Source organism: Rhinoraja longicauda, chromosome 26 (genome assembly GCF_053455715.1).
Source record: "Rhinoraja longicauda isolate Sanriku21f chromosome 26, sRhiLon1.1, whole genome shotgun sequence".
Lineage (NCBI taxonomy): Eukaryota > Metazoa > Chordata > Chondrichthyes > Rajiformes > Arhynchobatidae > Rhinoraja > Rhinoraja longicauda.
In genome coordinates this window covers 16,192,185-16,218,945 of record NC_135978.1, presented here as the reverse complement: position 1 = coordinate 16,218,945, position 26,761 = coordinate 16,192,185, and the positions used below count along the sequence as shown (strand labels likewise).

The window sequence follows — 26,761 nt, the reverse complement described above, 5'->3', positions numbered from 1 at the left end:
TGGTTTATAAATGCTGAACAAAACTGCAAAATGCATTGCAATGTAAAATTACTGCTGAGAAAACCAAAGTGATTTTTAATCCTCACGATCACCAAGAGCAACGATGTAGGAAGATCAGCAATAAAAAATTGGAAAGAGTAACAAGTTATAAATAATCTGGATATCACCAAAATAGAAGATCTGAAAAGGAAATCAAGACTAGAATAGCTGTTGCCATAAGCTGCCCAATAATACTATTCAAAATCTGTTCAATAGAAATAATATACCAAAGATAGTTGCATGAATGCCTAACAAAACATTAGAGAAGTGAAAGATTTGATGCGCACTGCTTCAGGAAATTATTCTCATTTGAGTTAAGAGCAGGAGTCAACCACTTGGCCCCTCGATGACTCTAATGCAGTAGAACACTCACGCCCCTCTGCTTCTCAGAGCTCTGAAATCTCTCACCATTTAGATAATATGCTTTTTCATTTTCCTATCAAAATGGACAATTTCACATTTTCCCACACTACGTACAAAATTTGACAGATCTTTGCCCACTCATTTCTCTTTGTAGACCCTTTGATTCCTATTTACAGCTTGCCTTCCTAACTATGCTTGTAACACTAGCAAATCCAGCAGTCATGTTTTTTGCTTTATTTATACACCATTCATTACATCTTGGAACCAGAAAAAGACCCAATTATGCTGATCTGTTTCCTGTTAGCCAGGCAACATTCCATCCATGCCAATATGTTACCTCCCAGATTGTGAGCTTTTATATTCACAATAAGTTTAGATCTGGCACCTTATCAAATGCCTTCTGGAAAACTAAGTATATCCACTGGTTCCATTTTATCTACTGCACATGTTATTTCTTCAAAGAACTTCAATAAATTGTTCAAACATGATTTCCCTTTCACAACACAATGTGAGTTTTGCCAAATTATGAGTTTTCCAAGTGCTTTGCCGTAGCATTTTTAAAAATAATTTTTAACATTTCCCTGACAGCTGCTGACATACAGAACTGGCCTGTAGATTCTTGCCATCTGTTTCTCTCTCTTTCAATAAAGGGAATGCATTTACTATTTTTCAATCTAATTCAACTTTTAGGTTTAGGTTTATTATTGTCATGGGTACCAAGATACAGTGTAAAGCTTTTGTTTGTTTGCTATCCAATCAAATTAAATAATACTCTGTATGAATATAATCAAGCCAAACACAATCACATAAGATAGGAAGATGAGAAAGATACAGACAGAGATGTAAACACAAGTACAAAACACAAGTACAAAAGATAAAGATAGAGGAGTGTCGAATACAGCTCTCAGCATTGTTGCATAACAGTTCCAGAGGATGACTCCAATGTCCACAATGAGGTAGGTTGGAAAATCGGGACTGTACCCCATCTTATGAAAGTACCATTCAGAAGTCTGATAACAGAGGGGAAGTAGCTGTTCCTGAGTCTGGTTTGCACACACTTTTAAGCTTCTGTATCTTCTGTCCGACGAGAGCAGAGAGAAGGAATGGCTGGGTGGGAAAGGTCCTACATTATGTTGGCTTCCTTCCCGAATTATTGGGAATTGTTTGTATGAACATTGAATTCTCCAATTTTACTTTACAGCCCCCCCCCCCCCACTCTCTTTCCTGTGTCCCACCCTGTCCTTCTCTCTTAATGGGAGTATTCCCACCAGCGAAGAGATCTTGAGGAGGCGTTGCCTCAAAAAGTTGCATCATCAAGAACCGACACTTTCCTGGCCAAGCTCTCATTTCACTCCTGCCTTTGGGAAGAAGGTATAGCAGTCTGAAAACTGTAAAGTCTAGATTCAGGAACAGTTTCTTCCCAACAGGCTATTGAACACAATGAAGTCCAACTAAACTACAAACTACTTTGGTTACACTGGGGACTTTGGTGTATATTTTGTTTTTGGCACTATATTGTTTTTTCAATATATTGAACTTTTTAAATGTTTGTTTATTATATTATCTATTGAGTACTGTGTTTACAAACCTGTTGTGCTCCAGCAAGTAAGAATTTCATTATTCCGTTTCAGTACATATGACAATGAAACACTCTTGACTCTTGGCTTCAACTTTAATTAAATTTTATTTGAAGGCTTCTAAAAGTCCACTTAAATTCTCTGTACACTACTTCAATCACCCCTTCAAAACTTTGGGCTAACTGGTCTGATGATATGCATGATGTACTTACCTGAAGGATTTTTTACTCTCACAGTCCAATTGCAAATATTAACCCAACTCTGGACCATGATTAAGGAGAAGTAACTCACATCATGGACACCTGGAGAGAAGCAATATCATTGTAAAACAACTTTTGGGTGTTTTCTGGGGCACAATAAGTTTTTCTTCCTCCCCAAGATTTAGACAAATTGATACATTATAGAAGCTACTTCAAAAACAGGGAACCTACCACTATTTGTAAGAATTGTAAAAAGGAAGCCTTCTGGGCATGCAACATCTCTCACTATTCAGTTTATTCCAAAGGGTGTCACAATCAAATATTTTAGAAATGTAGTCATCATGTTTATATAGGAATCACTCTCTCTATACTGGACTAAAATACTAGGCTAGATTCTATGCTTAATTCCGTGGAATGGGACTTGAACTCACAACCTCCCAGTACTTCAACAAGGACTGAATTAGTAACTGAAGCATCCAGTGTGCAAACAGAACGTAAGGTTCACCCATATTCATTTATGATTTGATTTAGGAAGAACCAAAAAATAAATACTTCACAATAGTCATGATCAAGTGTTTTTTTCCACAGTTAAGGCAAATTTATTCACTGCGGTTTTGCTTATACTAATCACCACAGGAATGACAGAAAAATGGAGGAGAGCAGTTCTTTTGCTTGTTCAGAATTCTTAAATTTTGTCATGCTGGCTGCTGTCTCCTGTCATTTTCTTGCCATGATGCTTGGTCTGTGGGAGTATGTCAAAGATAATACTTATGAGCTGACTCAGAGTAGCTAAAAATTTGTGGTACTGATACATTACTCCCACGTACCTTCAACCTTTAGTATTTACAATGATTAAAATAAAACTGGTTAATCTCTCATTGCATTGTTCATGGACAAATATATACTCTAAACGCACCATTGTCTGTTTGCCCCCCACTCTCTTTCTGTGTTGTTCTATTTGCCATCCCACTCATTCATTCTTTTTGTTTCATTTGGTTATAATGGAGCATAAGAAGGAGTATTGCACCAGAGCTTGTCTATTATGTGGTTATGAAATCCTTTCTTTTATTTTTTTAACACCTGGGCATCACTGGCAAAATCAACATTTTTTGACACCCATAATTGCTCTTGAGAAGCTGGCTAGGAGCTGCCTTCTTGAATAGTTTAGTTCGGAGATACACCATGGACATAGCCCTGTAGCCCACCGAGTTCATGCCGACCATCAGGAAATTATGGCCATTCCAAGACAGTATGATGTGCGACATGGAGGGTTACCAGGATATGTTAGTGTTCCCATGCTTTTGAAGCTCTTGATCAATGGTTTTTAGGGTGGTAAAGTAGGTGCCAAACCAGTGGGCTGCTTTGTCCTGGATAGTACTGTGTCTCATGGATGTTATTGGAGCTGCACTCATTGAAGTAGGCATCCCATCACACTCCTGATGTGAATTATTGATGGAAACGCTCTGTGGTGGCAAGAGGTTAGACATTTGCCACAGAATGCCAAACCTCTGACTGTTCTTATAACCTGAGCAGTTAAGTGACTCATCCAATTGAGATTCAGGTCAATTATGATCTTCAGGGTGGTGGGTACCGAGTGACAACAATGCTACTGATATCAAGTGGGGCCACAGTAGCGCAGCCTTAGTTGCTGCCTTACAGCACTTGCAACGCCAGAGACCCAGGTTCGATCCCGACTAATGAGTTTGATCCCTCCATACACCTTCTTTACCACTCTAGCTACTTGTATTTTCACTTTCAGAGACCTATGAACGTGGACCCGAAGAACTCTCTGTACATCAGAGTAACAGTGAACCCTGTCCTCCTTCATGATTCTGAAACTTCATCATCAGAAGGAGGTGTTTCTCAACAAAGCCTGGTAGAGGGCCATCCTCTTATGCTTCATTGAAAAAAACACTGTTGTTTGGAGCTCATCTTCTGAACATGTATAGATGTAGTGTAAATGTGCAGCAGCTCAAACCGCTGAGTTTATGGCGACTTTGTTTCTGCAGTAAAGCCACCATAGATTGCACAGTCCCCTGAAAGTCATGTTAATTAGCTTCAATCAGTGGGAAGCTTGTTGGAAGCGGGGGTAAGAAAGATTGAATAAAGTGAGGGAAAAATAACGCAGCCCTATTTGATACTGGGCTTATCTGAGATTGGTGCACTTGTTAGGATTATGGCTTGCATGCTATCATAAAACAACCATAAGATGGAGACAAATTTCTGCAGGCAGTCAAATTTGGGTTCCATTGTGCCTCCTGTTTGAGGAAGTCAAAGGCTGAGTAAGGTCAACGAAGCCCACGGTTGGTATTGTTTCCCGCAATTTTTCTTGATGTTGGTCTGTTGTGACTATATATAATGACTCAGCATCCATAATTCTCTGGGTTAGTGAATCCTCTCATCAAAAAATATTATCTTTAATCAAAAATGGGTGATCCCACAGCCTAGGACTGTGCCCTAAGTTAGATTCACCCTGTGTCTTCACATCTTCCATCCTGTAAAGCTATCCAGAATCATAAATGTTTTAATAAGAGAGAAAATAACTAAAATGCTCATAGGACAATCCCTTCGCCCCAACATTACAAGTACAAGTACCTGGATAGGATAACTTTAGAGGGATATGGGCCAAAATGGTCCGGGGATATCTCATGCCACTTTTTGGTCTCCTAATTTCTTTCTTAAGCGTACTCCTAAATCCTTTATACTGTTCAAGGGATTCACAATCCCAGTTGCATATTCCTGACATAAGCCTCCTCCTTTTCATGATGAAACATTGATTTCCCACATCACTCTACCTTGCATCCTCATGTGCAGACATTTAATCCAGTGATAGGCAAAGAAAAAAAGAGAAAAGTAAACACTGGGTCAATTTTAAAAAACACCCAGGTGATTACATTAGTCCAGAAGATCTTATGATCCCATGGGACAAGGATTTGTCAATTCCATAGGTCTGCTGTGACATGTAGTTCAGTCAAGAATCACTCCAGCTATCTCCAGAAACAAAGTGACCAATCATTTGCCATGATTATTGTCAAGGCATTTCATAGACTCACAACTATATGGGAAAACAAGAACAGCCTAACCCTGTCTATTCCTATCTTTGTACAGTTTAAACTGATGTCTGATCAAGTAAACTGGAATCACCCATCAGAATATAATTTCAGAAAAATTATCCATATCAGTTCAGATTAGTTTAATTTAGTTTAGAGATATAACGTGGAAAGATGCCCTATGGCCCACCAAATCCATGCCGACCAATAATCACCAATACTCTAGTTCTATCCCGCACACTAGGGACAATTGGAATGTGGGCGGAAATCGGAACACCTGGAGGAAACCAACTCGGTCACATGGAGAACATACAAAACTGTACTGCAGCACCTGAGATCAGGATTGAACCCGGGTCTCCGGCGCTGTAAAGTAACAACTCTACTGCTGCGCCACTGTGTCGCCCTTGTAAATATTCAGATTGTTAAAATTGTCTTTATCAGCAACAAAACTCTCCACATACAGGAAGAATACAGTTCAATTTAGAAGTAAAATTAATGGGAATTTAGTTTTAATTTTGAGAACATCAAAAAATACTCTCAAGTTGACTCCTTTGACTGTGACTGTAGACTTTAGTCAACAGTCAACTTTTTAAAATCTTTGTCACTGATCAGGGTTAGCTTTCACACAGATGAAATGATGTGCTATCCACTTCATTTACTTCCTGAATTACAACTGTAATATAGGAGGCAACCACTTTTTCAAAGTTAGGAGATATCTTCAAAACGGTCAAAACATCAACATGTTCAGGTGGAAGATTTGCAAGTATTTATTACTAATTCTAAAATTAACTTAGATAACCTTTACTTGACCATCTTTAATGTACCGTGGGTCACTACAGGTTAATTGAGTATTGCTTAAAAGCCTTCCATAAACATAGGGTTCAGCAAAGAGGTTAAGCAGTTTGTCTGGGGTCAAGAACTTTTCTGTGTGCTAAGTTGAGGAGTTGAGAATGGAGTTACTGAAGGAAGTTGTTGAATTCAATTTTCTCTGCAAAAATCTGGCTCCATTTTTTCAGCTTTAGCACACCATATGTATTGCTAACTTGCTCATGTATTTATAGGCTGGTTTTGTCTTTGAAAAAATACTGTACAAAGTAGATTTACAAATGTATTGTGGCACATTGCACCTTATCTTTAATGTTGTATTTTTATAGGTATTTGTACTCAGCTCTATTGCTTCAAAACTCGTTATGTTTATAATCCAGACTGATACCTCAGTGGAGTGCAAAGGTGAGGGAGTGCTATATCGTCAGAAGTACCATATTTCAGGTAAGAAGTCAAATCAAGCAACCATTTGCCTGTACAAGAGGCAGCAAACTATCACATGGCACTATTTTAAAGGAGACCAGAATTGTTCCTATGCGCTATTAGCTCGAAGACGAGACATAAAAAATGGGTTTGTCATCTAATATGTTTAGGTTGTAACCGGCCATGCTTTGAAAATCAAAACAAAACAACAGATGCTGGAAATCTAAAATTAAACAGAATACACCAGTAATGCTCAGCCAGTCAGGCCGCATTTGTGGAAAGACTAACTGTTCTGGCAATGGACTCTGACATAAAACATTGACCCTATTTCTCTTCTCACAGATGTGGTCTGACTTGCAGAGCATTTTCTTTAAAAGCATTTAATTGGGTGGAAAGTACTTTGGGTTATTCTTAGAATAGGAACACCATAAAAATAAATTTGTCAATGACCAACAATATATCAAATAATTTACAAAATCATTTACAAAGTTTAATAAGCAAATACTTTGAAATCATTGAATGCTAGGTTAGTACTTAAAGAAGGAAGAATAATAATGATTGGGCAGGAAAATTACCGAGACTACAGTAAGGCTGGGAAAAGGCCTGATCAAATAACAACATCTAAAACACTAAATTACAGCGTTTGTCTGAAGATATCAACAAATCTTCTGGTTCTCAAATAAAGGTTTGCAATCTGGCTAGTGCAATAAAATGAAATAATTTTCTTAGTTAACATTATTGCTGAATGTGAAGTTAAAGCTGGTGTAACACATAGTGTCTGTCCATCTTGGTTCAGGGAGTAAACTTCCATCTTCTTCTGGGGTAGATATCAGTGATGGAGGATGGAGAGGGGTGGAGATCCAAACTACCATTTATTTGAAATACAAAATTCTAGTATTATAAATGGAACCTTTCTTAGTAATTTCATGAACAATTTTCACTCCTAATCAGAAAGCCAGCCATTTTCAAGTTAGATATACGGGATTCATTACACAAAGCTCCATAACTTGTCTGTTGTCTGTCTCCATAACCTAACATGTTGCTTTTCAGTAATGGTGGGGCCCACTGAGGGTTGAAATGTAATGTACATAGCAAGTGATCTGATGTTAAATGAAGCAGCCATGTAACAATATACTGAACATCTGGTCTTAGTTTCCTTGGCAGTGGTTATAAGCATCCAAGAGGATGAGGAGGTGTCCTGGCTAAAAGTTCAACAGTATATTCTTACAAAAGGGTCAAAGATTACAGAGGAAATACATCAAGTAAAGAAGTACAACTAAAGAGAGATAAAGAAGTAATTTTAACCCCAATGTGTGGTCTGTTTGGAAGTGTATGGGGGCAGGGGGAGGCAGTGGTTAAATCTTCAGAAGTTGATCAAGGAAAGGAGAGTGGCATCTTGATGTTCAGCCACCCACTTTACACGTCTGAGAAAATCCATCCATTGACTGCTGGGGGTACTCCCTGGCATGCAATGCTAATGTGGCATCGTCAACAGAGAGCAACTCACTAATATGGACCTGGCCCACTGCTGTCTTCGCTCTCAGGCATGAAAAGACATTTATCCTTTAGTTTTGTTGTGTAAGCAGACTACCCTGTAGATGAGCTGAAGAAAAAATGTCTGGTGCAGCAGCAAAGCCATCTGTTAAGTGATGTCAAAAATCTCAGCTGTGCTGGGCACCCTTGCAGAGATAGCATAAAATTCCATCTCAAGATAAGAGTCATGGTGTTGCAGGTCTTCTTGATGATTGCTCATGGAAAGTGCAGATGTCTGCATGGGCATGAAACACAGAACATATGCATAGGCTCAACCAAGAGCTTGCAAAATATGAATGTCACCTTTGATAGGACAATGACTATCGTTGCCTTGGCTTATCAGTACCCCACTAATTTGCAGCAGAGTGCTGAGCAGCTCAGGGAATATAAGCTCCAGCAGTTGTTATAGACCTGCAGGTAGCCAGGTTGGTGTATAATTTTCCTCACGTGCTGCTGGGAGGGAGGGGAATGGGATAGCGGGATATCTAGGATCATTTAAACAAACTCTCTACATTCAGGTTTATGTCAAATGTTGCTCTGGATTCAGTTGACCAGATCTGTCTAGATGGTCACAAGAACACAATAGGATTGGGAGTAGGCCACCAGGCCCCTCAAACCTGCCCCACCATCTTGGATGATTTATACTGGCCTCAACATCTCTTCTGTGCCATTTCCCCATCACCCTTAGACGTTCAAATATTTATCTATTTCCATCTTAAATATATTTAACGATGTGATCTCCACTACCCATGGGGGCAATGAATTTGAGATATTGTCCAGGATCGGGCCTCACTTTCCCTGCTCTTCACTCAAACACTCTGCCTCTTCAGTGCCACTGGTTCTTAGGGATATGCAGCATGTAAACAGGCCCCTCAACCTAACATTCATATTGAACAACATGTCTATCTGACCTAGTTCCATTTGCCTGTGTTTGACCTATTTTTCTCAAAATCTTTTCTCTCCACGAACCTGTCCAAATATCTTTTAAACATTGTAATTGTACCCTCCTTTACGGCTTCCTCTGGCATATACCCACCACCCTCTGTATTAAACGGTTGCCCCTCATGTCTCTTTTAAATCTTTCCCCTCTCACCTGAAATCTCAATCTTCTAGTTTTTCCATCCTTGAGAAAAGTTCTGCAACCATCCACCTTATATGCGGTCCTCATTATTTTACGTACCTCTATAAGGTTACCCCCCAGCCACCTGCACTCCAGGGAAAGAAATCCCAGCCTATCCTTACAACTAAAACCCTCCAGTTCCAGTAACATCCTCACAAATCATATTGCACCCCTTCCAGCTTACTGACATTCTTCCAATAGCTGGGTGACCAGACCCATGTACAATTCTTCAAGTGTGGTTTCACCGCTGACTTTATAGTTGCAACATGAGATCCCAACTTCTTTACTTAATGCCTGAAGGATGAAAATAAGCGTGCCAAACATTTTCTTCATTATCCTCTCTATCTGAGTCACCACATTCAGGGAGCTCTAAACACGTACCCTTAGATCTCTCTGTTCTACTACATTCTCCAGGGCGTACCATTTACTATGTAAGTAAATATGTATCTGATGTCTAGCACACACATTAGCACACCTTGAAAGACCTGGTCCCAATGCAAATATCGCTAGTGGGGAAGTGTTGGGGAGTCATGAGAGGAAAGTGTCGACTGGGAACATGGGACTCTAACCAAAGTACATTCCCTTATCAATGGTTGTTCCCTGCCTCTGTTATTATTCCACAGGCTGATTAGTGTGCTGATTTTTGATGGCCAAATCTGCCTCAACACCAGTGCAGGTGATGCTGTCCTTAGTGGAACCCTCCAGGGCATTGATAAATTCATCTTATTAAGAATTTGGTAAATTCTGATGATCATCTCAGCTATCAAAGCACAGTTCTGAGTAGTCTGTCTCTGCATCTGCTGAAGCTAAACATCAAGTATACATCAAGTGTAGAAAAGAGAGTCAAGATTTGGGATTGCAGAAGAATGCACGTATTACAGGTTCCAGACTCCACTGAGATGAACAATTTCATATAATTAGTATTCAGCCTTGGAATCTACTATTTCCAGCAGTCACTACTTTTTGTATTGCTGCTGGAAATCTTATAGAATTACCAATAATCTCTGTTTCATACTTACTCCTGACCTATTTTTTATTATTCACAATTGCCTCTATCATCCTATGTTTTTCCCCTAAGGTATCAACAATGTGTCATTTAATCTCTTCTTCCCTCCAGCCTTTCGGAGATCTTTCTTTGCGATCTAATTTTTCCTTCCCTATTTATTAACATCTCAAAACTTGTTTGATCACTGACTTCTGATCTTCTCTCATTTTTGAAGAAAGATCCGACACTTATATTCTGTTCCATTCTTCAGACACACACAAAAATTGCTTCTTGATGCTATCTTTTTGATGGAAATATTTGGGGTAATTGGAAAGCAAATTAGTTTTCAACTTGTATGGAATGGGGGGGCAACAGATCAATGCCATGTAATAGAAGGATGTGGGATTAGTTTGTGTTGTGGAAAGGACAAACACTGTCATCTGGATGCAGCTGGCGGATTCCAATTGAGGAAGAACAACAGCAACACACACAAACATCTTTGCACAGTCCTTAGTCCCAGCTTTCTACACGATGTGGAGTAACAATGCAAAGGAAGAAGACAGTGAAGACCTCATGAATTGAATGTCCATGAAAGACCTGTGCCTCTGAAGATTGCTTCCCATCTTGATAGTAGAAGCACCAAAACCATTCCAAAGTTGACCTGATGCAGGAGCTTGAGGTAAGTCCCCCACTTTAACCCATGTGTTTCTTAACTTCACAATGCCTTCAACACATTCAAAACAGATAATTGGCAAAATTAAAATAAGGGTACATTTAGAAGCTAGCAGGTATAAATTGGGGAGCACAAATGGAAAGCATAATAGACAATAGACAATAGGTGCAGGAGGAGGCCATTCGGCTCTTCGAGCCAGCACCACCATTCAATGTGATCATGGCTGATCATGGCATAAACATTCCTACTGTACAATCAGTAATTAAGAATACACTATGGAAAAATAACACTGCTTCAGAAGTGACCAGTCGTATTGTAGCTCATCCATTTGTAAACCTGATCTAAAAACAAACTTCTGGAGGAACGCATTGGGTCAGGCAGCATCTGTGTGACATAATGAAAATACAACATTTTGGGTCAGGATCTCTCTTTAGAAAATTTTGCCTGACCCTCTGAATTCCTCCAGCAGTTTATCATCTGCTCAAGATTCCAGCATCTACAGTCTCTCATGTCTCCATCTGTAATGCTGGTTAATTTTCCTCTCCCATAGCACTCCTTGACTTGCTGGGGATTTCCTACAGCTCTGCATTTCAATTTTCCACATTCTTTTGTTTGTGCTCTCTATTTCTCTCTAATCACCCTCATTTCACAACTTCCTTTGCTAACACTGCTTCTCTCTATTTGCCTTCATTACCCTATCTACTAAATGACTCAATCTACAGCTCAACCCCAACACAGCCCTGGCTTCACCCTATCTTTGCCCTATCCATCCCTCCCCTATCTTCTCTATTTTATAATACCAACCCTTTGCTCTCTTTTCCACTGTTGACAAAGTCTTTGACCTAAAACATTTCTCTGTTTCTCTTTCCACAGACCCTGGCTTGCTGAACATCTCCACATTTTCTGTTTTTATTTTATGAAAACGTATGACTCATTGCTTAATCCACGAACATGAATGAAGTAAGCTGATGCATTCTGCTATCACCAGAGTCATTACTTGTTTTAAGGATCTAAATATAAAATTACAGTTGCTGTCATGACTTGACTCGATGCCATATGAAAGAAGGTTGGAGTATTGTATATTGAATATTATAGTTCTAACAGCAAGTCATTGACCTGAAACCCTGTAGGAAACCCTGTAGTAACCCATAACTCCCAATGCACTTTCAACACCAACTTGGCACAGGGCAGCCATGTGATTAAATAATCTCCACTTGCCATTACATGCCTGAAATGCAGCCAGGTTTTGATGTCAAGGACAATCACTCTCACTTTAGCTTTCAACTTCAATTCTTCCATCCACATTTAGGCAATAGTTGTAATGAGATTGGAACTGAGTGGTTCTGACAAAATGCAAACTGAACATCAGCTGCAGATCATTGGATAATATGTGTAGCTTGATTGTAGCCCTTGATATCAAAGCCTGGACAACTTTCAGCAAAGGCTTGATAGTGCAGGTGACATTCCAGATATTTTTATCACTTTCCTGTGGTAAGCTAATGGTAGCTCCAAAACTGAAGAAACACAAGTTAATTTAGGATTAACCACCCCACATAAAAGGCGGCCAATATTCAACCTTAAAAAATAATTTTAGCCGCAATGTGTACTATCTCCAACATGCTACTAGCTAAGACTTTTAAAATAATATCTCCCAAATACATAACTGCCATTACAGAGGAATGATCATTCCCTCATGTGGCTGTAAGAAGTGATGATCTGGAGTATTGCTTAGTAGGTGTAATGAGTGGATATGGGCAATTGCCACATCAGGATAAAAGTGAATGTGCCATTGTGTTTTTTCTTCCTAACCCAGAGAGAATTAAAGTGCTTCCAGCATTAGGTCCAGAAATGGGTGAGATTTACTCCTACCTCATGCCATACCTTTTTGCTAGTATCTGCAGGCTTCTTTCCACCATAGAAATTAAAATCATAATCCTGCAGTGCAGATGGCCTGCAGCATAGAAACATAGAAAATAGGTGCAGGAGTAGGCCATTCGGCCCTTTGAGCCTGCACCGCCATTCGATGTGATCATGGCTGATCATCCAACTCAGTATCCCGTACCTGCCTTCTCTTCATACCCACTGATCCCTTTAGCCACAAGGGCCACATCTAACTCCCTCTTAAATATAGCCAATGAACTGGCCTCAACTACCTTCTGTGGCAGAGAATTCCACAGATTCACCACTCTCTGTGTGAAAAAAAATGTTCTCATCTCGGTCCTAAAAGACTTCCCCCTTATCCTTAAACTGTGACCCCTTGTTCTGGACTTCCCCAACATTGGGAACAATCTTCCTGCATCTAGCCTGTCCAACCCCTTAAGAATTTTGTAAGTTTCTATAAGATCCCCCCTCAATCTTCTAAATTCCAGCGAGTACAAGCCGAGTCTATCCAGTCTTTCTTCATATGAAAGTCCTGCCATCCCAAGAATCAATCTGGTGAACCTTCTCTGTACTCCCTCTATGGCAAGAATGTCTTTCCTCAGATTAGGAGACCAAAACTGTATGCAATACTCCAGGTCTCACCAATGCCCTGTACAACTGCAGCAGAACCTCCCTGCTCCTAAACTCAAATCCCCTCGCTATGAATGCCAACATACCATTTGCTTTCTTCACTGCCTGCTGCACCTGCATGCCTACTTTCAATGACTGGTGTACCACGACACCCAGGTCTCGTTGCATCTCCCCTTCTCCTAATCGAGCATAGTATTAAACAATGTAATCAAGAGTCAAGAGTGTTTTATTGTTATATGTCCCAGACAGAACAATGAAATTCTTACTTGCAGCACAACAGAATATGTTGACATAGTACTTTAAAAACATAATAAATAAGAAAAACAAGTTCAGTATATATATATATATATATATATATATATAATACATACACATAAAAAACAAACAAACAATAATAGTGCAAAGAGACAAAACCAATGCTTCCAAGTCTATATAGTTCAGAGCTTATAATGGCCTGATGGCAGCAGGGAAGAAGCTGTTCCTGAATCTGGACGTTACAGTTTTCAGGTTCCTGTATCTTCTTCCCAATGGCAGGAGTGAAATGAGTGCGTGGCCAAGGTGGTGTGGGTCTCTGATGATGCTGGCTGCCTTTTTGAGGCAGCGACTCCTGTAAATCCCTTTGATGGTGGGGAGGTCAGAACCCGTGATGGTCTGTGCAGTGTTTACCACTTTTTGCAGTCTTCTTTGCTCCTGGATGTTCAAATTGCCAAACCAGGCCGTGATGCAACCAGGCAATATGCTTTCTTCGGACAAGTTTTCAGTGCATTCTAAGACTTCCCTTTTCTTCTCTGTTGTGTAATGTTTGCATGTAGCTCATAATTGTGGATGTGAAACAGAGTTGTGTGTGTCATCGTTGTACTTAGGCAGCTTGAACAGTTTTTATAAATCTATTGCAGACAATTTTATATCTCCTACTTGGAGGTAGACTCCTCCATTCCCAGCACTTTGTAATTGTTAACATTCAGCACAAAACATCGACAAATGGAAAAGCATGTAAGCAAATGGGAGAAAGTAAAATATTTTAGAAAATGTGAAAATGAATAGGATGCAAATTGTTGAAAAGAAAAGCAGATGGCCAAGACAAAGGTACTGAAGACCAATGAAACGGTGGATTTGCAAAACATAGGGAGGAAAGACAATACAAAGTCCCTTCATTGCACCAAGCTTTTTCATTCCTGTTACTCATTCAATAGTGTACCTGCAATAATCATTTTACACATCTTCATCCTCAAGGTAGTTACTATTTAGCTTGTCTCCTTAGCCTTGATATTGTTAAGTGTTTTATCTGCATGCATTTATGTCATTGCATTAGTCTGAAGTTATATCCTTTAATATTTATTTTAAGCAGATCGACATTTCACAAAAGGGAAAAGAAAGGAATTGTAGACAAATATTTAATAATGCTGTACAGTATTACATATTCATAATGTTGCTGTTTTGCATTAAAAATCCAATAATCTGATAAGAAAAGTAAATAACCCAGCATATCAAAATTTCATGTCAATTGTATTCAATTATAAAATAACACAGATTAAACTCACCTTATTTAAGAAATGTGGACATTGACGCTCTGTATCTGTGGAGGAGAAACTGAATTAACATTTCAGGTCAAGTTGAAGGGTTAGAAATTAGCAGTTAATTAAGGGTTAATTAAGGGTCACAACATTGAATATAAGCACTAGGAAGTCATGATCCAGCACTGTAGGACTTTGGCTTCATTTGGAGTATTGTGAGGAGTTTTGCTTGCCCCAATACAGGAAGGAAGTGGAGGCTTTGGAAAGGGTGCAGAGGAGGTTTACCAGAATGATGTCTGGATAAGGGGTATTAGCTACAGGGAGAGGTTGGACAGACTCAGATTGTTTTCTCTGACAATCTGACAGAAGTATTTAAAATTATGTGAGGCATAGATAGGGTAAGCAGACAGAATACTTTTTCCCGGATGGATAAATCAAATATTAGAGGGCATAGCTTTGAGAGGTGTTAAGTTTAAAGGAGATGTGTGGGGCAAGTTTTTATACGCAGAGGGTGATGAGTGCCCGGAACATGATGCCAGGGGTGGTGGTTGAAGCAGATACATTCGTGACATTTAAAGGTATTTTGGATAGGTATATCAATATGCAGGAATGGAAGGAAATGGGTTATGTGCAGGCAGATTAGTGATAGTCTCGGCATCATGTTCGGCACAGATATTGTGGGCCAAAGGGCTCGTTCTTGTGCTGTACTGTTCGATGTTCTAAATCAAACAGATTTTAAATTGCAGAGAAAAATCAGGGGTGGAGAAAACATTGGGGATGGAGGCAAGTGATAAGGTGCCAGCGCATAGCTTTGCCGCAAATCTGGCACAACAGATCGACAGTGAATGCAGTCTCGCTGTGCTCTCCATCCTGCACAGGACTACTTGGACACCAGGAACATATATGTCAGGCATGTTCATCAACCTTATTTCAGCTTTCTCTAGATAAAATAATTCCTCTAAATAAATCACTAATGAAAAGTTAGTATCAATAAAGAGATGAAATGTATCGAATTGTTTTGAAAAACCATCTAGACATATTTGTATCAAACATGGTCTGGCCTTTGTTTGATTTCATTCCTGCAGCTAATTTTTAATTGTTCTCTGAAATGGAAATGAAGAAAATACTTTGGCTTTGCCGATGACACTAACATCTCATAAAAACAAGCTGTGGTCTTCTGGTGAAATAAAGAACTAGAAAGACAAACTTAAGATGGAGTGGTGGGCATTACATCAGAGAAAGATTGGGAAAATCATACATAAATTGATAGAAGGTGTGGAGAGATCAGCAGTGAATTCTTGGTTTAGTTTAGCTTTGATTGGAGATATAGCGTGGAAACAGGACTTTTGGCCCACTGGGTCCACGCCAACCAGTGATCCCCGCACACTAACACTATCCTACACACACTAGGGACAATTTACAATTTTACCAAGTCAATTAGCCTACAAGCCTGTATGTCTTTAGAATGAGGGAGGAAACCGGAGCTCCCGGAGAATACCCATGCAGGTCACGGGTAGAATGTAAAAACTCCATCCATACAGCACTTTAGTTAGGATCAAACCCATGTCTCTGGCCCTGTAAGGCAGCAACTCTACCGCTGCACCACCTGTCTCGTAACCCGAAAAATAAAATTGAAAAAGCTCCATCTTCTCACCTTACTATCATTGCTGAGATACCTGAGGCTGGAAAATATGAACAGTCATCATGTTCGTAGCAGAAAAAAATATCTGAGTCTTATACCTAATTAGACGACCCGTGGACCCATTGGGTCCCGTTGACCACGGGCGGCCATCACGGTGGCTAGCAGCAGGAGTGCGGCCGCAAGGCGCTGCTCCATGTTCGACCTGTCGACGGCTATCTTCTTTGACCTTCTCTCTGCTGCCGCGCTGCACCATGGGAGGAAAGTCAGGCGCTGGGCATGCCAGGATGGGCGCCGGTCCTCTCGGCGCTGCTACGCAGGCGTGCCGCCGCAGGGCCCGGCAACCTTCCCCCAACTACGGACACACGGATACCGGGCCCGGCAACCCTCCCCCAACTGCGCAGGCACGGCTGCCGGGCCCGGCAAGTGGGTCCCCTTTATGACAGCGGTTGATGAAAAAAAAGACACTTAAATAACCCTTGCATTTGAACCACAATCCCAATTGGCTCCAAACCTCTCCTGCATTGGTCTAGCACCCTTCTCATCCCCCAAAATCAGTCAGACCCCCCACATCACCCTCCCCGGCAAGAGATTAATATATATTAATAGATATACAATGTAACATTTTATATTCTTACATTATTATATTTGAAGTATTATTATTAGTATTATTATTATTATCATTATCATTATTATCATTATTATTATTTTAATATTATTTTTATTATTACCGTGGAGGTGTGTGTGTGCCACACTGCCCGCCGGGGGTTGTAGCCCGGGGCGCTGGGGCCGGGCGGGAGGCGCGCACACGATGGAGGAGCGGGTGGAGGAGGGGAAGAAGGCGAGCAGCCACCATTGTTGTTGGAGTCATCAACGAAGCCATCGGTTGAAGCGGGCACTGGAGGATATGGAGGGGAACGATGAGACGACAGGGATGAAGACCATGTTCCTCCTGCTCGTAGTCTCCTCCGGGGCCAGGGTGGGCGAGGGAGGAGAGTAAAGGGGAGAGGAACCACTCACCCTGGCCCAGGACAGCCATCACTACAGTCAATAGCAAGAGAGCGGCCGCAAGGAGCTGCCGCATGTTTGTCCTGCTGGCGGCCATCTTCTTTCACCTTCTCTCTGTCGACGCGCTGCACCACGGGAGGAAGGTCAGGACGGGTGCCGGTCATCCCGGTGCTGCTGCGCAGGTGCGCCGCCGCCGGGCCCGCCAACCCTCCCCCAACTGCGCAGGTGCGGCTGCCTGGCCCGGCAAGTGAGAGCGCATTTATTAAAGTTTCTAAACTGAATTACTTATAAAATATAACAAAACTTGATACTGCACACCGCAAGCGAATGGTGAGTAAGGTGGGCCTAAAATTGTTGCGCTATCCTGTACCGTTTTGACTGAATTTCGGGAACATTCATACACGATGAGTAATATATATAGATATAGATTAAAACAGCTAAATGAGAAAATCACTTTCTTATGCAAATTGATTGCTCTTCCTCAGAACCATATGCTGAAATTGGAAGTGAATGGAAAGAAGAAAGGGAAGAAAATATGGAAGCTCAGACTCTCACCTTTCCATTTTTCTTGGCTACAGAGGAGTGGTGCTTGAAGATCCCCATCTTCTGCAATGTACTCTCTCCAATCCTCTTAAATTGACTGAAACAGATATGAAATGTGTCAGTTCAAAGCTCCCCCGCTATGGATAACTTCAAAATCAGTCATAACGGATCGAAAGCGGATGCCATCTCGCTGGCTCTCCACCCCCCACTGGACCAATTGAACAACAGAAAAATGTACATCAGTTTGTTCGTCATTGACCATGGCTCAGCATTCATCTTCATTATCCCTTTCAAACTCAATGTCAAATACACAGAATTGGGTCTCTGCTCCTCCAATGTTAGCAAGTTCAAGGATATGTGTTGACAACAGGAAGGTAACGCTGAGTTTCTGGGAACCTGTCCTCATTAGTGGGAATTCCCGACACAGAGGTCTTGGAACAGGCCGGAATCCCCAGCGTCCACACCCTCCTACGGAAAGCCCAAGCCAGATGGGCAGGCCATGTCGTCAGAATGCCCGAGAGTCGACTGCCAAAACAGCTTCTGTATGGAGAACTGTGTCAGGGCAAGCGCTCGGTAGGAGGACAGAAGAAACGGTTTAAGGACTGCCTCAAAGTGTCCCTCAAAGACTTGGACATCAACCTCAGCACTTGGGAGTCTTTTGCTCTGGACCGTCCAACCTGGCGTAGCAAGCTCACCACAGGAGCCCGTGCAGCAGAGAACAGACGCGCTGCAGAGGCCCAGAGGAAACGCACCGCGCGCAAGGCCCGGGCTACCTCCACTTCCACTGCAGCAGCCATCCACTTGTGTCCTACGTGTGGGCGTGCCTTCCGGGCCCGGATTGGCCTCACCAGTCACTTCCGGACCCACAGTCACCAATCCTCCAACTGAAAGTGAAGTCATGGTCATCTTCGAACCCGAAGGACGAACAACAACAACAACAACAGTGGGATGGCAGTGGGGCGAATCAACAGCCTCAAGTTCCTGAGCTGCACATCGCTGATGATTTGATCTGGCCCAAAACATTGATGCAATTACACAGAAAACTCATCAATTTCTCTTCTTCCACAGAAGTTTAAGAAGATTCGGCATGTCGTTGAATATTCTTATCGAACTTCTAAAGGTGCGTGGTGGAAATTATACTGACTGGTTGCATCATGATTTAGTTTAGTTACTCTAATGCTCAAGATTGAAGGAGGCTGCAGAAAACGGTAGGCAATGCCCGGTCCATCATAGGAATTGACTTCACCACCATTAAAAAGATCCACAGGAATCGCTGCTTCAAGAAAACAACTATAATCAAAGAACCACACCACTCAGGTCACTCTCACTTCTACCATTGGGAAGAAGGTATAACAACTTGGGAACTGTTACCTCAGTGTTCAAGAACAGCTTCTTCCCATCACGCTCTTAAACAACCCTGCACATCCTCACCATGCCATGTCAGCATTGAACTACTATGAACTTTGTGTGTTTGCTCTACATACTTGGGCTTGCATCATTTTCACCTAGTTTATCTAAAAATAACTGATAGTTTGTATATTTGTCTTGATTCATTTAATTTACATGCACCAAGTAAGAATTTCATTGTTCTGGTCCTGGTGCATATAACAAATAAACACTGTCCCTTGCTTGAAAATCAGGAGCTCTTAGATTACTTTGGTGGTGGTGGGAAAGAGGGGAATATAAGATCCAAGAGAAGTCTGCATGTAATGATTGTCTCACCAAAATGGCATCACCCATGCCTACATTTCACTCCTAAACTACATCAGGATGAAAATCATGATTAAAGTATGGTGTTTGTGGGGAGGGGGGGATACGTATCTTTTACTGGGCAGATAGGGTACAGATGGTAACCCCTAGATTTGCACCGAGGGCAACGGAGCAATTCACAATATTATGGTCAAACATTTAGCCTGACGTTGAAATGTTGATGTAATCCAATGAAAGGAATGAGGTAGGCCTGGGACTACAGATGATGTCATTGCTCGATGTCTCTTTATGTTTACGAGGTGTAATATGCCTTTAAAATAACTGCAACATTCAAGCAAACAAAAGGAAAACTAAACCTCACGTATTGCAGGCCAGAATTTTCGTCCAACCCTGGACCTGGGACAACCCCCCCACGGGGAACGTCATCGCGCTTGAACGCGTCATTCAATTCAACGTGAGACGTATATGATTGACGTGCACAGCGGCCAATCGGGGTGGGGGCTTTGATGTCGACGCGCTGGGTGACGTCACGCGCAGGGCGTGGGAGGCGGGACTTGGTTACCTTCAGCGGTTACGGTTGGGCGGAGGGAGGGGGAGATGCCGGGCGGGGAATGTTGTCCGTCACCGCGTGCACCTCTCCGCGCGTGCTCACTTTTGAATGATCAACGCACCGCCCGCGCGCGATGATTGACGCGGCGAAAACACCACCTCGGCCGAATGGTGCAACGCTGATTCCGCCCACCTCCCCTTGTCATTGGCGACGGTGACCACGGAGGGCGGGCAATCGTGCCAGATCCGAGCGCCGATTAGACAACGCCCGCGTCAGTTAATCAGATCCCGAGGCTTTTTTTTCATTGTGAAGTTAGGTTGAGCAGCAGTAGATGGAGGAAGCTCCTTAGTGAATGTTGAGTGTATTCTGTTAGAGTCTGCTAATAGAGCCATGACTGGATTTCTTTGGCTGGGCAGCATGAATTGTGAAAGGTCATGGCACTGAGTCCTGATGATGAAGACTATGACACCTCCCAGGTCAGCCTTTAAGAATCATTTTGCTACTTTACTTAAAGGCTTAATGTGCTTGCGTGTGTTGTGTGGTAATATGAGGAGAAAGTCTCAGTTAGTAGTGTCTGCTGTTGCTGCTGGGCAAGGCCTTTTCATACCACTCTTACAAAACACGCAGCACTGGGAAATAATGGTATCCTTTTCAGAGACAAGTGAAAGGTTCAAGCAAGTGGGATAGTTTGTAGCTCAAGGTGTCAATCTCTCCATTTGGGGGAAAAAAAGTGACCTAATTGATTATTCAAGCTAACCGTGCAGGAATTTGCTTTAATGAGTCATAAATCTTTTCAGAGAATACATGAGGTAGCAGGATATCGCCTTGTTGTGCATCATCTGTACATAAAGATGGTGTACACATGGAATGAGTGTAACTGATCTTTCTTTTGTGGTGCTATTTAAAAAAAATAGTTGTAACTCTAGATAGGTTCCCATGTGCTTCAGTATCATTTTGAATGTATTTTGAAACGTTATGAAATGCAGTGTTTAAACCTGTAAATATTTGTGGTTCAAGCCAATGTTAGATCTCGTTGCAGAAACCTTTTCACATTAAATTAACTAAAATAATGATTGGTTAATTGGTGATGGTTTGCTATATCAATATATTAAATATCTACATCAGCAATGCCCTTGTGTTTGAATTAAATTTTAAAGCATTACTGTCTCAATATGTCATGCTCATTGCAATTTTTAATGACAGTTTTTAATATGTCTGTGATTATTTTTTTTGAATTGGTTCTAGGAGTAATTTTATTAGGAAGGGAATTTCATTATTATTCTGACATCAAAAAGGAAATAAAATAATCGTTGAACCTACAAAATTAACCTTTAAATTTAATTAGCTAATGTTTTACCAAAAGTCTATTGTTCTGCAATGCAAGAACTTAAGAGGCTCAGGGATACAGTTTTTTTTTGTATGTTCCTAACTTTACTGAAGGATCAATATATGTAAGACATTGAGCTGCATTTTTGCAAGCTAATAATTATCTTGCATGGGACTCTGAAGTGTTAAGATGGCTCTTGTGGAAGTTTTGTATTGACTTGTTTGCTATATTGTGTGGATGGTGAAGGACAGTTTGTTCTTTGTATTTTTGCAGAAAAGGTCAGTTTCATTTTCTTGTGATGATTGTGAAGTGCTCTCACTTCCTTTTTAGATTTAAAGGAAACTTGATCGCATAGTGTGACTTCTGAAATGCAGATTCTAGAGCAAAACCTTGTATGTTTCTTATTTCTTATCTGTTATTGTCCTCTGGACATACTGCTGTCTCAAGTTGGCAGCCATTAAGCTTGCCAAAGCTAATTTTGTAACCTGTCCCAGGTTCTAAACAATTTTAGTTTAATTTTCAAATGCTGAAACGTGAATCTCTGCATCAAAACATCCAAGCTATCCCATGTCATGTTTAACTGGAAATAGCTGTGAGGAATGGGCAATGATTTAACTGAATTTGAAATGTGGAGCAGCTATTATTCAAAGAAAATTTTTAAATGTTGCGATGAGTTATAAGCTATAATTTTTATGGCCACTGGGATTGGACCCTCAAGTACCTCAGTGTTTGTCCTGCAGCATCACAATGGCACCTAATATAATTACTTACCATATTGATAATTAATACAATCTTGTTTAAAAGTGGGCCTATCAATGCATTTGTTGAATATGGTTATGTTGTGCAGCAAGAGCTATAACTGGATATCTATGCAGTACAGACTTCAAACTGTCCTCTTCATTTTTGTTGCATTTTATTTACTTTTTATTAATAGATGCTTGTTTACTTTAGTTTTAGTCTGGCAAAGCACTAAGTAAAGGTTTAATTTTGGCAGTGTGGATGGCTCAGTAAGCTCCTTTGTGACCAGTTGGCAATGTTTTGGACAGCTTTGATTGCTTTTACGATTTGGTTTATCAGGGTAAGATTTGAGAAGTAACCTGAGCAGATTTCGTTTGTCCAAGCTACCGTGTTGCCTTGTTGCAACACTAATCTTAGCTGCTGTCTTGTGGGTGCCTGCAGAATTTCTGTGGTTGCTATATTGGTGAGTGTGTTCCTTGTCAGCTGGTGCTGTAACTGCGGAAGTAGTTTAAAGTTTATAGTGGGAGTGTAATAATTGTTTCAAACCTCTGCATGTCATTTATTCATGTTTCAGTACTTTAATATTCTGAATTTTAACGCAGCGATTGTGTTTTATACTGCATGTTTTAAGCTAGATCGCTGCCTAAAAATAAGATGGAAGCTGATAGCATAGTAATTTTCTAAAAGGAAATTGTTAATTTTCAGGGATTATGGGAAAGAGCGGACAAATGAGACAATTTCATCGCCTGACTCCCCTCCATGCTGACAGATAGGGAAAAAGGCTTTCATGTTCCACTGCGCTACGTCACTGAGATGACAGTAGGTCACCTAGTAGCTTTTGATGTGGTAAACCCAATTGTTTGGATGCCACATATCATTCCCATATTGCATTCCTGTAATACAATGCAGGAATCTAGTCAGGATCCCTATCACTATTCCAGTCTATTTGAGGAAAAATTACATTCAAACAGGCTGAGATACTCTGTTTCATACCCCCAAAGACATAGCGCTATTTATTTTAGTATTTTCTTTTCCAACAGGGCTATTATGGGTGTATTTTTTACTCGGAATGGCAGAAAATATTGATACTCTGACTAATTATCAAATATTAGTACCTTGTAGTTTACAGCAAATTTTACAGTAAAGGTGTTTGCGGGTCACAAGGTGTTTCAAAATAATGTAGGATGGACAAAGCAGGAAAATTGAGATTAATAGAGATGGGGAAAATGCTGTTGAGGTAAAAGATCAGCCATGATCTTACTGACTGGCAAAACAGGCACAAGCAGCCAAATGGTCTACTGCCCTTTTTCTTCTGTTGAAGAAAGGTTCAAGTTGCAGGGTGGAAGGCATCAGATAGAGAGGTGGACTAGGAGATATTGGTTGAATGAGAATCTAGATTGTGGATATGGGGGAGTGGAATTTGGAGAAGGATTTTGCGGAATACAAAGGGTACATCAACAGTGCAAGGAGAATACCAAGTTCGGCAGGGCGAGGCTCAGAAGGATTGAGTACAAGAATTTTGAAATCAACTGCGTGGTGTGGAAAGCCACTGGAGTTTATGTAGCTGTGAGGGTTGTGCCTTCTTGAGATGGATTTTGATGGAACTGCAATGCTATGTGATAGATTGTTATATAGTTGAAGTTTAAAAGTGACAAACTCTCTCATTCTGAACAATTTCAGTTACTTTTTGGCAGACTTAAAATTTTAAAGCAAATGCTTTCTTCATTCCACTCGAACTTTGTATCAATTTTGGTTGCTTCCTCTTTAAGTACATGTTGAGCCTTGCCTTTGCAACACCAAAGTTTGTTTGTGAGAATGTTGCTGTACTTGAAATTACAGTCTTTGCATTTCAATGCTTTCTTTTTTTATGGTTAATATTTATATTAATGTTTTTTATTTAGATGTCTTTCCAGCTGCACCTTTGTGGTCCTGAATTGTTTAAGTTTACATATTTTATGTAAACTTGAAAGTAAGTGTATTCGGAAACTGAATTGTTTGGGTTTTAACTTTTAATTCTCGTGTCAATTACAGTGAAACTCCCAAATTCTCGCGTCCAATTGTTTGGAAATCCTGATGATCTGGCATTAGACTTATTAGTCCAGGGAGTGAGTTGGGGGTCCCGAGCACAAAGAGGATGTGCTCTCAGACCCTGTGATATGGAATACAGCTGAAGTTGTGGTCAGGAATACCAATGGGTCAGGAACGTGGGTGGGTTTGCAGCAGGAGTACTTGTATATTTCTGGCTCCCTTAAAAACTCACTAGGTACATGCAAAATCTATTCTAGAGAGAATCCAGAGAACTATAGGCCAGTGAGCCTTACAGCACTGGTAGGGAAACTATTGGAGGGAATTCTTTGAGATGGGATTTAGACCTGTTTGGATTGGACTAATTAGGGAGTCAGTATGATTTTATACACGGTAGGTTGTGTCTTACTAATTTGATTACATTTTTTTGAAGAGGTGATGAAGGAAATTAATGATAGTAGGGTGATGGATGTTGTATACATGGATTTAAGTAAGGCTTTTGATAAGGTCCCTCATGGTAGGCAGATCCGGTAGATTAAGATATACAGGATTCATGATTTGATCGTATGGATTCAGAACTGGCTTATTGGTAGAAAACAGGATTGTGGTGGAAGGTTGTTATTCTGGCTGGAGATCTGTGACAAGTGGAATTCTGCTGGGATCTTTGCCTGTTGTTTGTGATATATATAAATGACCAAGACACAAATGTAGATAGGTTTCTGAGTATGTTTGTTGACGGAACCAAATCTGGAGAAGTTGTAGACAGTGAGGAATGTTGTCAGAAGATACAGCAGGATATCAGCAGGGGAAATGGCAGATGGAGTTTCACCTGTGCAAGTGTGAGGTGTTGCAATGTAAAGGGAGTTCAAAGCTCACTTAACATGGCAGCACAAATAGATAGGGTGGTAAAGAAGGTGTATGGTATGCTTCCCTTCATTGCTAGGGGCATTGGATAAGAGTCAGGAAGTCATGATGGTGCTCTGTAGGACTTTGGTTAGGCTGCATTTGGATTATTGTGTGAAGTTCTGGCCCATTACAGGAAAGATGTGCAGGCTTTGGAGAGGGTTTATCAGACTGCTGCCTGGATCAGAGGGTTTTAGCTACAGGGAGAGAGAGGTTGGATGGATGGATGGATTGTTTCCTCTAGAACTTCAGAGGGTTTGGGAAAACCTGATAGATGTATATAAAAATGATGAGAGGCATAGATAGGGTAGACAGTCAGAACTTTTTTCCCCAGAGTGGAAACGTGCATCACTAGAGAGCATTGTTATTAGATGAGAGCGGAAAAGTTTAAATGGGGGGTGGGGGAACATTTTTTTTTACAGAGTCGTGGGGTGTTTGAATCCACTGCTTGGGGTGGTGTTGGAGGCTGATGCGATAGTGATGTTTAACTGGCTTTTAGATAGGCACATGGAAATGCAGGGAGGCATTTGGATCATATACAGGCAGATGAAATTAGTTTAACTTGGCATCATGTTTGGCATAAACATTGTTGGCTGTAGGGGCAAATCCTGAGATGTACTGTTCTATGTAATATTATTGTTTAACATGTTTCTTTTTTTAAAATGAAGTTAAAGTGTTTGGCTATTAATAGGGGTATCGTTCAATAATTCAGAAATAATTATTGATATAATTATATAAGAAATTATATATATAATGATATAAGAAATAATAGGGGTATCGTCCAATAATTCAGTCTGAAGAAGGGTCTCGACCCGAAACGTCACCCATTCCTTCTCTCCCGAGATGCTGCCTGACCTGCTGAGTTACTCCAGCATTTTGTGAATAAAAACCTTCGATTTGTACCAGCATCTGCAGTTATCTTCTTATTCAGAAAATCTACTTGTCCCAAAGGTGCTGCATTAATGGACTTTTACCAAAAATAGTTTGCAAATTATCTGAGCTATGAGTTGGGGCTCACTGTGATTCTTTGATCAATTTAATGTGAGTGATTTTACTTCATTTTGGACCTTTTATTGTATGGGTCTTTTAAGATGCTTTCTGAGAAAGTTGCCACTTGGAGTAAGTTATGTTATCAACTGACGATCATTCTAAAGGTTTAGTGATTTGTGACTGAAGAATTTGATTGTGATGAACGGTCAGTTAAAGGAAATAATATGATTCATTCCTGCAAACTCAGGAATACTCAGTAGACAGGATCTCTATCTAATTTTCAGTACCGAATCTGTGCTATTTTATAAATCAGATTTTTTTTTTTGATAAGTATTTTGTCACAGTTTGTCACATCTTGCATGTTTTTTAATTCCCTAGAAAAAAGTGGAGAAACTTGCTTTGTTTGTTTCTGGAACCCCTTTATTTCTTTCCTTTAATCATCCAAACCCGTATCTTTCAGTCTCTGACATATGATGTACTTTCCAGCACTTCCTTGATCAGACTTTTCTTTGTGC

At 40.6% G+C, this 26,761-nt stretch overlaps 1 protein-coding gene across 3 annotated transcripts in view; it reads left to right on the top strand.

The window, feature by feature from the left end:
- The first annotated feature begins 20,294 nt into the window (after positions 1–20,294).
- LOC144606485 (lysine-specific demethylase 2B-like) overlaps positions 20,295–26,761 on the top strand; it is a 149,074-nt gene continuing 142,607 nt past the window's right edge. For all 3 annotated transcript variants that reach the window (XM_078422649.1, XM_078422648.1, XM_078422650.1), the window contains exon 1: positions 20,295–20,739. In XM_078422649.1, coding sequence (XP_078278775.1) covers positions 20,698–20,739 — 42 coding nt within the window. In that variant the 5' untranslated portion in view covers positions 20,295–20,697. The remainder of the gene's footprint in view (positions 20,740–26,761) is intronic.